At 40.8% G+C, this 13,839-nt stretch overlaps 1 protein-coding gene across 2 annotated transcripts in view; it reads left to right on the forward strand.

Annotated features, from left to right (window-relative positions):
- The window catches only part of SANBR (SANT and BTB domain regulator of CSR), a 187,147-nt gene that overhangs the window by 112,096 nt on the left and 61,212 nt on the right, over positions 1-13,839 (forward strand). For both annotated transcript variants that reach the window (XM_069234392.1, XM_069234391.1), the window contains exons 15-16: positions 2,353-2,452; positions 6,218-6,309. In XM_069234392.1, coding sequence (XP_069090493.1) covers positions 2,353-2,452; positions 6,218-6,309 — 192 coding nt within the window. The remainder of the gene's footprint in view (positions 1-2,352; positions 2,453-6,217; positions 6,310-13,839) is intronic.

Below are 13,839 nucleotides of genomic sequence, written 5' to 3' on the forward strand. Positions count from 1 at the left end.
CTAACCGTTTTTACAGCTATTTCTGCATACTAGTGTATATAATTTGTGTATTATATACCTCATAAGGCAGTATACTCTCCATGGTATTTTTGGCATTTGTGTCACCAAAAAAAAACTACCTTTATTTTTATAACACTGAGTATTTTCTTTCATGTGTGTGAGTACGGTGTGACTTCAGTTGTATTGCATGAGCCTTGCATGACTCCTAGTTAAGCCTTGGCTGCTCATCCACACTACCCCTAGAGAGCCTGGCTTCTAGACACTGTCTACATTTCACTAATAAGGGCTGACTTGACCTGGTATGAGGTGTAAGTACCGTAGGTACCCACTACAAACCAGGCAAGCCTCCTACAGGACCATGTTCAGTAGTCACCGTGTGCAGCAGCCCAGCGCAGCCTGTAATGCTGACCTCGCCAGCCGCCTGTGTGCAGACCACGCTGCTCCTTACAGTCAAGGGCTGTATCTGGCTCCTTTCGTCTGCAGCTGGCAACGATCCAGTCTAGGGGGCACCGCCACGCCCGATGTCGGTCCCACAGGACCCTGCTGCCCGTTCTGCCTGCCGATAAATGTTGGATGTTGGGCTTTGCTGCAGAGCTGTTCAAAACCGCGAACGCCATCTTGGCTGTCCAAGCCACGCCTCCCTCTGGATGCTATACTATAGTGGGAAGTTCAAGTAGTTATGAAATTATGGTGTTTACGTCAACCAACCCTCTGGGCACAATACAAAAACCTAAGGTCCACAAAGTTAGGTAGTGTGAAGATCAGTAAATCTGTACAATAGGTGCAGTCTTTTGAGGGCCCCAGTGCTTCCTCGACTCTTAGGAATCATGGATTTAATCAGCTTTCGCCATGACCAGAAACATCTAGTCACCACTTGCTCAAGGGTGCACTCCTTTTCTTGAGTCCTTTGTTATGTGAATCCCTGTCATCTAGCCGTTATAGTTGTCCTACAGGTCAGGACAGCTGTCCTCCATTTCAGCCAGTCCTGCAGAACTCTTTCAAGCAGAGCACCATAGGCGGGCTTCTCCAGTGTCCTTGGCTTAGCGAGTGTATCGTCTTTACAATTTGTTAGTCTTCGTCAGACGCCACTCCAACTGGTGACATCGATCATCTTCTGAAGACCAGAACAATATATAACCAAATGGCTCTAAAAACCAGTTTCTCTTCAAGTTCACTTTGCTGTGTTGGGAAGCTATGGCCTATTGCAAAGTTTTCTTCCTTCAAAAACCTTCACTCCGCGCAATCCGTTTCTTCGCCGGAGGCGAAGAAATAGCACAAAATGATCATAGAGTTCAATGGAAGAGATAGAAGGTAGATTTTTATTTTTAGATAGTATAGTGTAGAAATCTCAAGCCATCAGGCGTGTTTGGGGACCGACATGACCTATCAGTCACTTCAGTTTGGGTTATCCGTTTTGTCTCTGGCAGACCTCCCACCAGGTAGGATGGGAATGTGTGTTCACCCAACCCTTCAAGGTGGGCTGTGGTGCATTTAGGAGGGAGTTATTTGAAGTTTATCATGCCTACAAAAGGCCAACCTGATATAAAACATACTACTAGTGCAGTGTTTGTCTCCTTTTAGAACACAATTTTCACTCAGCCCATGAACTCCCAAATAAAACACGCAAGCACACTTCTTGGCAGGAGTAGCAAAAACAAAACTAGGTTGACCCTCAGTGGACTCCACATTAAAGATTTCATGAGTGGAAAAGTCATTGAAGATCACAAAAGCGAAAAAGATAGGAGGGGTTCAACCTTTGTTCTTGTAGCTGGTTGTTCATGTTTAGTTAGGCAAAGATTTTTCAGTGGTGTACTATTTCTTCATTAAGTAGGACCTTTAATGATCATCAGTCTACTCTGTGAAGAGCTTCATTACCCTGATCCCAACGCCACCTCATCACAGAACTCAAGCTCACCCTTCTTAGCACCTTCATAGACAGTCTTATTTTTGCCCCGTGTTGTGTTGCTTAGTCACACTAAACATGTTCTCCAGCTGGGCAAAGTAATACTTTTGTACCCAGGTCAAGTATTAGAACTAATGCTTTTTATTTTCAAAGCAGGCAAGCAAGGTTGCATTTCCCAAGGATAACATCTCAACATTACAATGTAAACAAGGTATCACAAGGAAGATTAGAACTTAGTTTAACATAGATTGCCAATATTAAACTGCACTGAACACAAAGAATTACAATCAGTTTATTTACATCTTTATCTTGTGCATGATGTATTCATTTGCAAAAGTGTAAACTGCTGCTTTGTACTTTCCTTTAACATATCTCAGTAGTCCTGAACAACTTTATAATGTGTCTTACTGTATCAAATTGTCATCAACTCTACTTCTGATTCTTGCCAGAAACAGCAAGCTCTGCTCTCAGAGGAAGAGGAATATACAACTGGTTCAGAAGTTACAGAGGATGAAATTGGGGATGAAGAGGAAGTGTCAAAGAAACCTGGTAAACCACGTTTACATAGTTATTAATTTGAAGATGCCACTTAGAGTTCGCCCTAAATGAAGATTACAGGAATGGACAACAATGGGAATAGGTCAATAGATAGGTTGTCAACACATTCTAGTGTCTTTATTTTATTTTGTAGTTGAGGTATATTGTAGTTTCTTCAACTATGGATTTTGCATCGTCACATGCTTTATTCATTTACCTTCATCGATTTAGGGGAGTCCCACAGTGATCCAAAAGACCACTGTAATGCATTGGCATGCCTCAAAGCCCTATACACTGTGCATTTAGTAGACTAATCATCTCATTGGATAGCACCAAAATCAGCCAATGAGGTGAGAGTCCTCTAAACCTGGCTTCTTTAGAGGTCACTACACTTAATATGCCTTCCACAAATTGTGTGTGAAAGTTGCCCCTTGGGAGATCTGCTGTGTCTTTGTGATTTTGCAAGTGCTGGAGAGCTGTAGTTACAGGTATATTGTTTATTTTAGACTTTTAACTGAGAAAATATTATTGCTATAGCAAAAGAAAGCAAAAAGATGTTTGCAAAGTTTGGGTTTCTGTTTTGCATAGTAAAGTGTAATCCCCGAACAATGATTTATATAGTTTCTTGTAACTTGACTCCTATTACATCTCAAAAGGTAGCCAGTAAATTTCTGTTTGCTGTGGGGCTGGGTGTGCCATTGAGCTGCCACAACAACTTTTTGTAGTGTTCTAGGTCTTTTGCAATCCACGTCTGAGTTTAATTCAGTAAGTTTTTATCATGTCGCATACTTGTTTTTGGTGTTCTCAATGTCAAGTATCTTTCACCTACTTTTCTTCAGAAAGGAGAAGAACATTATGGGGCCTGTGGCCTCTGCTTTGGCCCTGTCAGCACTACCTTCTTCTCCAGAGGGCTTGTAGGCTGTTGCACCTTTGGTGCTTGTATCGGCCCGTGGCACCACCTGTTTTGGCTCCCTTTCATGGTCCAATGTATTCTCCAAAGACCAAGTCTATCCTCTTCAGCTCCTAGTGAAAGGGACTACAGCTTTTGGAAAGATGTCTTTCAGGCCCCTGCCTAGTGATTTGTTTAGGGTAGACTAACAGAACTTTTTGGATCCCATTCAGATGCTTTTATGGTCTAGCAGGATCACTATAGTAGTAGTGAGGTCGTTGCATTCTCAGCCTATGAGCATAGATGCAGGTGACTATTTGGCCAGGTCTGCAAATTGTCACTAGATACCCTGCAAATAACGTTGTCAGGATAGATGAATGGGATTATGCCAGGGAGGGCCACCTTGTCCAGGATCGTCCTTATGCCAGAGATTGCCATCCTAACGCATAAGTTGCCTACACAAATCCCATGCAGCACAAACCTAGGGTGGAAACTCCCTAATGCCTACTGTGCCCACCATTTGCTGAGGGGGCAGGCTATGCCAGGAACAAAATAATCGCTAGGATGTATATATTATTCCACGGAGAGCAATCCTATACATGGCCATCCTAATACTTAGGATGCCAAGGAAGGCACCATGATATCTTTGATGACAATGTGCCCAAGAGGACCACCTTCACTGTCTCTCTTACGTAAGGAATAGCCACCTTAAGTATAGAATGCTCAAGTTAAGCAATGACTCCCTTTAAGATGCTGCCAGAAGTGTCCCCTAACTTGCCAGAGAAGACTACCAAGTGCTATGTTCTGCATACCAGAGGATGTCCTTGCATAATGGTGGCAGTTACCGTAGTGCTGGGGCTGCCATCTATACAATTGAGGGCCTCCTGGTATTTGAAATAGAAACATCTAACAAAAGTGCCAACCTTGTGCCAGGGTTGTTAGCCTTATTCATTTATATTTTTGGAGACCAGCAATGTACACAGCTCTGGAGGTAATTTAATGGTTAAGCTGTGACTGAAGCCACTCGTGGGGTTGAATTGTGACTGGTTTGTAAAATAGTAAGATACAAAAAAGTAGGTTTAAAGAAAAGTAGACATTAAAGCAATGTGTCTAACGTAGGCCTATGAAAAAGCCAAAATATAGAAGTAACAAGCATTTTCAATGCAAGGGGTATTGCATTTGCTCAAGTTAGAGCAATTAGCATTGTAAAGAAAAAAAAACACAGCACGATCGCACTATGTAAAATCGCGCTGCGTGGAAAAATAAACAGATAAAGTAGTCTGGACCCCAGGCTGAAAACATTGAGTCTCATAAGTTTTTAGTAGTTTACCGGTGCTGTGTACGTGGGCTAAACACTGGAAAAGGCATGACATATGCATGCCTTTCACAAATGAAAGCAAGCAGATTTTAAAAGGCAAGCCCATCAACCAATGTAAGTGACTGACGTGACATGGGCGTGGTTTGAAGCCCAAAGAGAGATTACAGAATGGACGGAGCACCTTGCGCTCGCCCATAAAAACAGTTGCAATTTTTTCCACTATATTTGTAAATTGTATATCAACATACGTTACGCCATCTGTAGCCTTAATTTTTTTTTCCTTTTTATTCCATGTTGTCTCTTGCAGTTTACAAGGGATACCCCTGCCCCCCCGTGCCAACCCCTCTCCTGCTTTGTCTTTTCACACCGTCCTTTACACCCTTGCAAATTTAATTATGAAGACGGGTAAATTTCCAGCATTATCACCACCACCATTGCTATTCTTGCGGAGGATGTATTCACTAAAGCTTTGCCAGCCAATGGACAGTGATTGCCACACTGTGCAAATTTTCATCTGTAACATCAAAAAAACTATGTGGGTTCCTGAAGACAGATGAGTTGAAGCAACATAATATATTGTGCCTAAGCCATAATAATTGAAAAGAGGTATAAACCTTATGTGTGAAACATTTATTAAACACTAAAAATTACAAGAAATTGATTATTTACTGCAAGACCTTCACAAACCCAGAAATAGAAATTAATTTGTTTCTAATATCGTTTGGAAATGTTGTATTGACGTTGGCTTTTACACACCATGTACAGAAATACAAGTTCTAATATTAAACTTTGTCTCAAATACTACACGCAGTATCTTAAAAGTTTTCAATTTTTAAAGTAACTTACATGGGTCTTTGCTCTTTATTTTTGAAAACTTACTCTGACCTCCCATTAAGCATCAGTGGCATTGGCTATCTTATCATCAGTCTAATATGACCGGTTGCATAGACATGAAGCATCTTTTACTGACGGATTCATGATAATTTAACAGTGACGTATGCTAACTGAAGCTTTATTCGTTTGAACGTGTGGAAACAAATAGAAAATGTTTTAGTCTTTTGATGTCCCCTACGACATGATGGACAATGATTGCCTTTGGTATTCCCTTTGATTCACATGTTGAGGTAGCTGTTCCATCTATAAACCTGTGCACACAATGGACATTTCTAGTGAGCCTATTTCCAACAGCTAACGTTTGAGATGATTTCTGTTTTTAGGACTTCATCTATCATTATTCGATATTCACTTTTTTATGGCTTTGAAGAAATGCATTGTTTAACTCTGTATTTCACACAGGGGTCTATCCTACGTTGTTCATTTAATGATTTAGCAAATTGTCCATGGTACATAAACATCTTTCTTTCAGGATTTGTTCTGTAAATTTCTCACATTCTGTAAATGTGATCCTCAAATAGTACATCACAATGACTTAAACTATGTTAGCATTAATTCTTCTTTGTGCTTTGTCGACAGCATATGTGAGGAATGCTCCTAAACATTGAAGTTGTTTACTTTTGAAGAACTGGGCATTGGGGTTCTCATTTTTTCCAATTAAATTCCTTTTGGTTAGGAAAAAAAGATAAGCTGAAGAAGTCCAGCAAGGCCCCAAAGAAACGGGTTTCTTCACCTAGCATCCAAAAAAAAGAAAAGAACACAGAGAAGGTAGTGCCTGTTTTTGCTGGATACATTTCATAATTGTATGCATATGTACAGAAATTAATGTGCAGATTTTATCTTTGTTGTGTTTTTATCCGTAATATTGGTAACAAAGCTGTCTCCTCATACTAACCTGCCATTTCTGGTTTGAAAAATTTATTATTTTACATAGCAAACAAATGCACTTTTTGCAACTCTGATCAAATTGTTGGACATCTATTATTTTGTAGTACAGTTGTCGAACGACAGAAAAGGTGTTAAATCATGAATTATATCACAGATTTTAACTACCAAGGGTGAGAGAAATTACCTGACACTGTTGTATTGGACTAGCTTATTTCTGCTTGGTCCTATTCTTCACACTGTTGTATTGCAGTGCATTGTATATCAAGCTACATATCCATTCATTGAGTGGATTTCTATTCTAAAATCAGAAGGATTTTACTCAACAGTGCCTGCCCTCCTAACCAAGGTTTTTTACATTAATGAATAAGAACTGGATGTGAGGTTATCCATCCACTCTTGTTTGAGAACAGCATCTGCTTTGTGGTTGCCTGGGAGAACCAACTACAATTGACCTATGGAGAGAGTGCAAATTGAAAGGAACTGTTTGATAGCCTTAGCATTTTTAGCTTAGGCTTGCTTTTTAATCAAGACAGTATGGCGCTCATCTATGGATGTTCATCCATGGTTACTCAAATTGTATTTCTTTTTTGCAGTTTCACATGACCTTCAATGTAAAACTATTTCCTTCAAAATGTTACAATGAAAATGTCTTTCTTTCTTTTATTTTTAAATAAATGTCAACTAACTTAACTTTTAAGCAGAATGTACTGCTTTAACCTCTCTCCAACCCTTATTTTAAAAGGCAGAATAAAACTAAAGGAAATCTAATTTGTAGTTAAACAAAAGTTACGAAATCTTACTCTGCCACTTTAAAACATAAAGTGTGCTCCTGAGTCACGTATTTGGAGGCCTTTTGTCATGAATGTCCAACACTGCATTAGCTGTAAGCTGAGGATTCTAAACTGGTATGAGAGCAAAAATGGACGATACTATAAAATAGAAGTAAAGTCAATGCTATCCACACACTTGGAGAAAGGAGAGGCACAGATGACAACTTAATTTGTATTGGTGCTTGCACTGCTGAACTGTTTGATGCTTTTGATTTTCTTTTCATTGTGTTTCAAAATGTACATTACTGAACGTCTTCTGGTCCAATTCTCCTGAAATATTCTTGTTGCAAACAAAATACTGTTTGGTCAACTGGTTGTGGTACTTATACCAGGAAGCACCTCCCTCCACATCCCTCTTTAAGAACACTGGTGATCTTGCAAAATTTCGAAGTGTTGTGAGCAAGACAGTTTCCAGTCACATCTTTGGAGTGTTCTGGAAGGAACTTTCGGGCCACTTACTGCCACACTTTCAATGTACTTTGTTTTGCCCTCTCAGTGCAGTGGAATCGTATTTTTTGCTTCCTCTAAAGTAATTAATTATGTACTGACATGGAGGTATCAAAACAAGCATTGTTGGATCAATGCCAGGCCGTATTCATACCTTCACAGTCTTCTATGTGTGAACCATCTTCTGCATAGGACATAAAGTAGTAGTGCAAGGAATGTATGTGAATCTCTTTTCTGTGATAGAGCGTCTTCCTCCATTCTAATTTAAGATACCTTAGAAAGGCTTTTTTAGTCAAGGTAAGGTAGTTATACCTCTTTTTGTTCATGGTATCTTTTCTTCGTCTTAGCACTTTTTGTCAGGAACCTGCCTACAGTGGGAAAATGTCCTTGAAAAACAACCTTGTGGTCTGTATAGGCTGCATAGCACACAGTTATACCATAGATGAGTGTTCAACATGACAAATAAAGCTACATTTATGAAACCAGGGGGAAGAGTGCAAATCTGGCTGGGGCATGTTCAGAGTTTCCAGAATAACAAAAGGGATACACTTTGTGCTTTCCGCTACATTGTACTTTGCTGGATCCCACTTTCACACTTGGGGATTCACTTGAAGCTGTGGTTCTATTACTACTGCTGTACTGCAAAAATTATTATTGCTCGATTTCGAAAGGCTCACCAGTAACATGATTTGACACTAAGGATTCATCCACAGGCAAGGAGTAGCTTGGGTTCAAGAACTTCAGAATTAAGGCTTTTGATACTATTACGTTTAACATAGACTTCAAACACCTCACATTTGACATTGTAGGCATCATGGGGCACCTCATAAGGGGTACCAGAGTCTCCAGATGATGTCAACTTTTCTCATGACTCAAGATTGGGTTCCTACCACTGCCTCGCTACAGAGCCAAGCATTTGCTCTGCAGTTATACCCTGTTCCAAGTAATCTAGTCTACAGCTCGTGAACATTTCATCTCAGTCTAGAATTTATTCTAGGCTTGCGTCTCATGAGCCAAGGCATTAGTCTTCTCAGAAGCCCCTACTCAAGGAGTAGAAGCAAGTCAGACCCCTGCAATGTCATGACATCTTATGTGATTTTCTTCCTTCATGATGTCATAGTATGAACATGATCATAAAGTGCTGCCATGCTCAACCTACCTTTGTCTATTCTTCCACAAGATTCTTCCATAAAATTTAATCTTTAACATGATTTGTCCTATACCTTCAAGTCTTTGGTAACTGGCAATAGAATTCTGCTCCATCCACGTAGGCAGACCTAAACCACTTGGCACGAGGGCCCTCTCAGCCTACTCAAACAAGGCTACTGCAAATAAAAGATTACCTGGCAAAAAATACAAACATCCCATTTGTGTTTGCATTCACCACATAATAATGCACAAGACACTATCAACATCTCAAGCGAACTTCAAAGTGCCGCATATAATAATTTCTACACTGTGGACTCCCTAAATCATATCTCCTCCACCATGGAACTGAAGCACCACAGATCACTGTGTGGGAGGACCTACCAGAGAAATCTGATCTTGGCTTCTTTACATGATTTCGGCACTGCCTTCTACATGATGAAACAGAAGACAAACTTGAATGTTTCCAATCCTTCCTGTCTAACCACACTACGAATGGGAGCCCTCTACCTGAATTAGTGTTTCCTGTGGAGTCCCCCAAATGTCTCCTCCCCACCCCCTTGTTTAATCTCAGTGTCAGACCTGTAAAGGATGGTCTCCAGATGACTGCATTTTTCAGCTGCAAGCATTCAACTTGCAGTGTCATCCTGGTATTTAATTTAAGCAGATTCAGTCTGGAAATCATTGTCTTAGCCCCCCTCTCCACCACAAAAATATAAATATACGGCCCAGTGCCCAAGTTTTAGGGCAAGACCTTATCCATCAAAACAAATGTGAGATGCTGGCCTAAGCTTAAACTATCAGAAGCAGTCATAAAGTAATGCTCATGACAGTTAAAAGCAGATAATATTCATTTTGAAAGCTAAGCTAGGAAAATCTTGCTGAAAGACAGCTGCTGGCATTCTAGTGAACTATCTCTAGGATTCTCTACCCTGCCCTCGAATATCAGCAATGCCAGTCTCAAGCTCCTACAATTCATGGCTAAACTAAAGGTTTCCCTATTTGCTCCCAACTCACTTATCACATGGTTGTTGCATGTAGCAAGGGGTCAGTAGTACGGTCCTTTACTGTGCACAAGCTGAATTAAATCTAGCCAATCAGTGCACCCAATGCAATATTCATAGGATTTCATTGAATCAGACTGCTGTAAACTACTGCAAATCTAGAGCATTCTAAGCACAAATTACCCTCTGGCATCTTCATAACCAATACGTCTCTCTTCTCCAGACCAAAGACAATTATGTTTGCAGTGTGTACTATATAAATAGGCATTCAACCTTGAGACTCTCCCAGATGGCACTTTACTTTCGTTTCTGGGATACTGAAGCTTTTTGATTGTGCTTTCTGCAAAATAGGGCCTCCAAGTCTATCAGATTTTCTGAATGTGTGTCATCTATGTTTGATTGGTTCACTTCACTATCTTCTCTGGCTCCTGCAGGCATATCTGTTCACTGCATTGGTAGGCAGATACAAGAGTTCACTAAGGAATTCATTGAAAACACAAAATGCCTCCTAGAGATCGTGAAGAGGTGTGATTGGTTTTAAACCTGATTATGGGTGTGGCAAAATCCTCATGGTTAAGACTCTATGGCCTTGTAATAGATGGGCACTACAAAATTCTATCCTGTCATTTTCAGGCTTTATGTTGTATCTCATGCTTTTCTCATATCGACAAGATCACATGAATAAAGACGAACTTTTAACACTGATTGTTGGCCTTCAAACAAAGTAATTCAATGAAATATTGAAACCTGTGTAGTTTGATGATGAAGAGAAAAGTCCGCCATCAGTAGCAGCTGGCAAAACACCGACCGCTCTAAAGAAATGGCTTCCCCTCCAATTATGTGCCAGTCTGGAAAAGGACTATATCTGCAGCATTTTTTAGTTCAGCAAGACATTGTAGAAAAAAATTGCACTCAGTGTTGAACACAATAGACAGACTTTCACATTCGAGAGCGCACCGCAAAACAACTCATGGTTGAAATTCTACAGACCTCTCGGTCTACATTGACTGGTGCATTGAAGTTTACTTGTACCTGTTAAAAAAAGCAATGGCAAAGGAGCCCAAATGAAAGGAGATTTAAGGAAAAATAACTCCTCTACTTCCTAATAGATCCACACTCATCTCACTCTGTACGTAAACACTGCAAACAAATGGGTGCAGAAAGTGATGTTTAGGTTAATGGGGGTAGACCAGTTGTTCTCATCTAAGCTAAGACAACTTAGGCTGTGTCTAAAAACCTTATGTTTCCAGATTCCACTTGCCAAGAAACATTAGAAAAACATGATAAATGTGGTAAAAAAATACATTCCTGTACAAAGGCTTGCCCTTCAGCCAGACGTTAACTCACCTTGCTTTCTTCTGGTGTGTGGCTGTGGTAGTTGCCCATCTAGGAAAGCTAAATCCTCAGGATTTCAGCAAATCCCCAGCAAGTTAGTGCCTTTCCACAGTAGACAATTCAAAGTTTGTGAGCTGTGGCTATACACAAGTAATGCAATTGTGCTTCCTTCAGAGGCATATAGTCAATGAATGAATATAAGTGCCTTAAGCATCAATTTAGTCCTCAATCAGTAGACACAAATATTTTTTTCCTAGGATTAGTGTTGTCTGGCATTTTGATAGTGACTCGTGTGACTGTGCATGGGACGCCCCCAAGGGTGTCTTGAAGAGCAAGGATCTCAGAAGTCCAGTAATGATGCAGGTAAGCAGGTGTTAAGCCCTGCATCTCTTCACACTTGTCCCTGGTGGAGTCAGACAAAGAACATGTTTGAGAAGGTACACTTTCAGAAACAAATCCATCTTCATTCATTTGTGATACTTCTGTGACAGGATTGTGGGCACATATACATGTTGGACACTGGATAATTCAAGGAGCCAGGTTGGGAAAGGAAACCATTTATATAATATGTGGAATCTGAGGGCCACCTAATTAGCCTGTGAGACTCTTCTTCCCTCAGTTAAAGTGAGCACAACTCTAGTACAGAAGGAAACACTCTATGTACTTCCCCTTCAATCAGGAATCCATATTTCTTTCAATGGAGGCTCAAATGGCACTTGTGTCACACAGGTTAAACATAATTGTGATTTCAATTACCAGGTGTGAAAAATGTTACTACATATGCCTAAAAGCACATTCCTTTCAGAAGATCTCAAATTGGCCACTAACAATGAGGTACATGAGGAAATGTTTAATCTTTCAATGGACCCCACATACAGACATTTTCCTCCAGGAAAAGACTGAAAATATGAACCAAACATCCAGAAGCTAAATCTGAACGAAATGTATTGGTGTGTGAGACAATCACATACAGGCCCTAATTAAAAGTCTGGCGATCCTGGGACTGCCAGCCCCATGGTGTCGGTCTGAGTGGCGTTCAGGCTGCCAAATTATTACCGTGGTGGTCCGTCCACGGTCGGACCGCTAGCATTGCCACTTTTCGGCCGCCCGACTGCATGCAGCGCTGTCCTGGAGATTACGACCCCTCTCTTTGCCGGCGTTTACATGGCGGTTTCACCACCATATAAAGGCTGGCGGAGACTGGATGCCCGGCATGAGCAGTGCGGGTTCCCCCCTTGCCAGACCCGTCGCGCAACTCACTGTCTGCCCAATTGCAAGCCGGCGTCAATGTTGTGCATTTCCTGTTTTCACCCGCTGACCCAGCGGGCAACTCGTAACGGGGCCGACGGGAAGGAGTTTGGTGGGCGGCCTTTTCCAGTCCGCCAAACTCGTAATGAGGCCCTCAGGCATGTTTCTTGTTTAACTACTAATCCTTTGTGGGTATCTTCATGACATTTAAAATTACTCTGCTGACTTCCTAATCATTGTAATGCGTCCTGACTAGTACATTTGCTGTCATTGGGCTGTTGCAGTGGACTTCTTGGTGGACTCTGCTGTGCCCCCTGTTCCCATGACCAGTGTGTGCACAGCTGAAATCACAATTGATCTCCTTTTTTCTTATATCTTCTCCCAAATTTGTCTCACACTTTGGCCTGAAATGAATTCCTTTAATATCAGTAAGCCTTAAGGAACCTCCCCTTACCTACCTTAGTATTTGTTTTCCAACTGCTTTTCCAAATGTGTTTTTATATATAAACTCTTTTTATTTCTTTACCTGGTGATGTCCCTTTTTGCCACAAGTATACACAATGCTACATGGCGACGAGACTCCACTGTATCAGCCCCTTCCCGCTCATTGCCAGTAAGCCATACAAATGGGCCCATGAATAATGTATAGCCAATCCATGCGCTCAGTGTGTTGTACGTTTTAGACCAATAGTGGGCTGTTCTGGGACATTCCCCTACCATATGGAAAAATGTGATCTGTGCAGCAAGGCAACGCGGATATAAATGATCCCATTTCCTACCCATACACCAGATCCTAGTGGGATCATAGTTGATCCTTTGAAAGTATTTAAATTGTATTAGTCTCAGTTTGTCTGAGGAAGCCAGGCCAGTCAGTCAAAATAACTTTATTCAGCAAATGCACAGCCACAAAAGACACATAAGAGAAATGTTTATACCAATAAGAGAAAGGAGAAATAAAAGGAATACAAGAATAAAACTCCACTTGTTAAATAGCGCGCTCCCAACCCTGCAAGACACCCATATATAGGAAAAAATATATAATCTAACAATCAGTAAGTATCCTGAGAGGGGATAATACATTTTGTTACCCCTCCATAGAGCTTCTCGATCTTATAGCAGCTTTTAAAAAGGCACAGACCCCATGACACACTTAGTAAGAATATAACAAAACAAGGTGATACAATGCATCATTACAATTCCTAAAATCTAAATATCTTAAAAGTGGTTTTAAAAAGGTTTAAAAATGTAATCTGAAAAAGGTACAGACAAACAAGTTGCAAAATCGATTGATCTGAATGATCATCACAGGAACAAACTGCACTTGAAAGCGCCACCTATGTGCCCAACCCTGGGAAACTCAAAAACTGCAACATGGTGGCAGCACCAAAGCAGAAAAGGAA

This window comes from Pleurodeles waltl, chromosome 5 (assembly GCF_031143425.1).
Source record: "Pleurodeles waltl isolate 20211129_DDA chromosome 5, aPleWal1.hap1.20221129, whole genome shotgun sequence".
NCBI lineage: Eukaryota > Metazoa > Chordata > Amphibia > Caudata > Salamandridae > Pleurodeles > Pleurodeles waltl.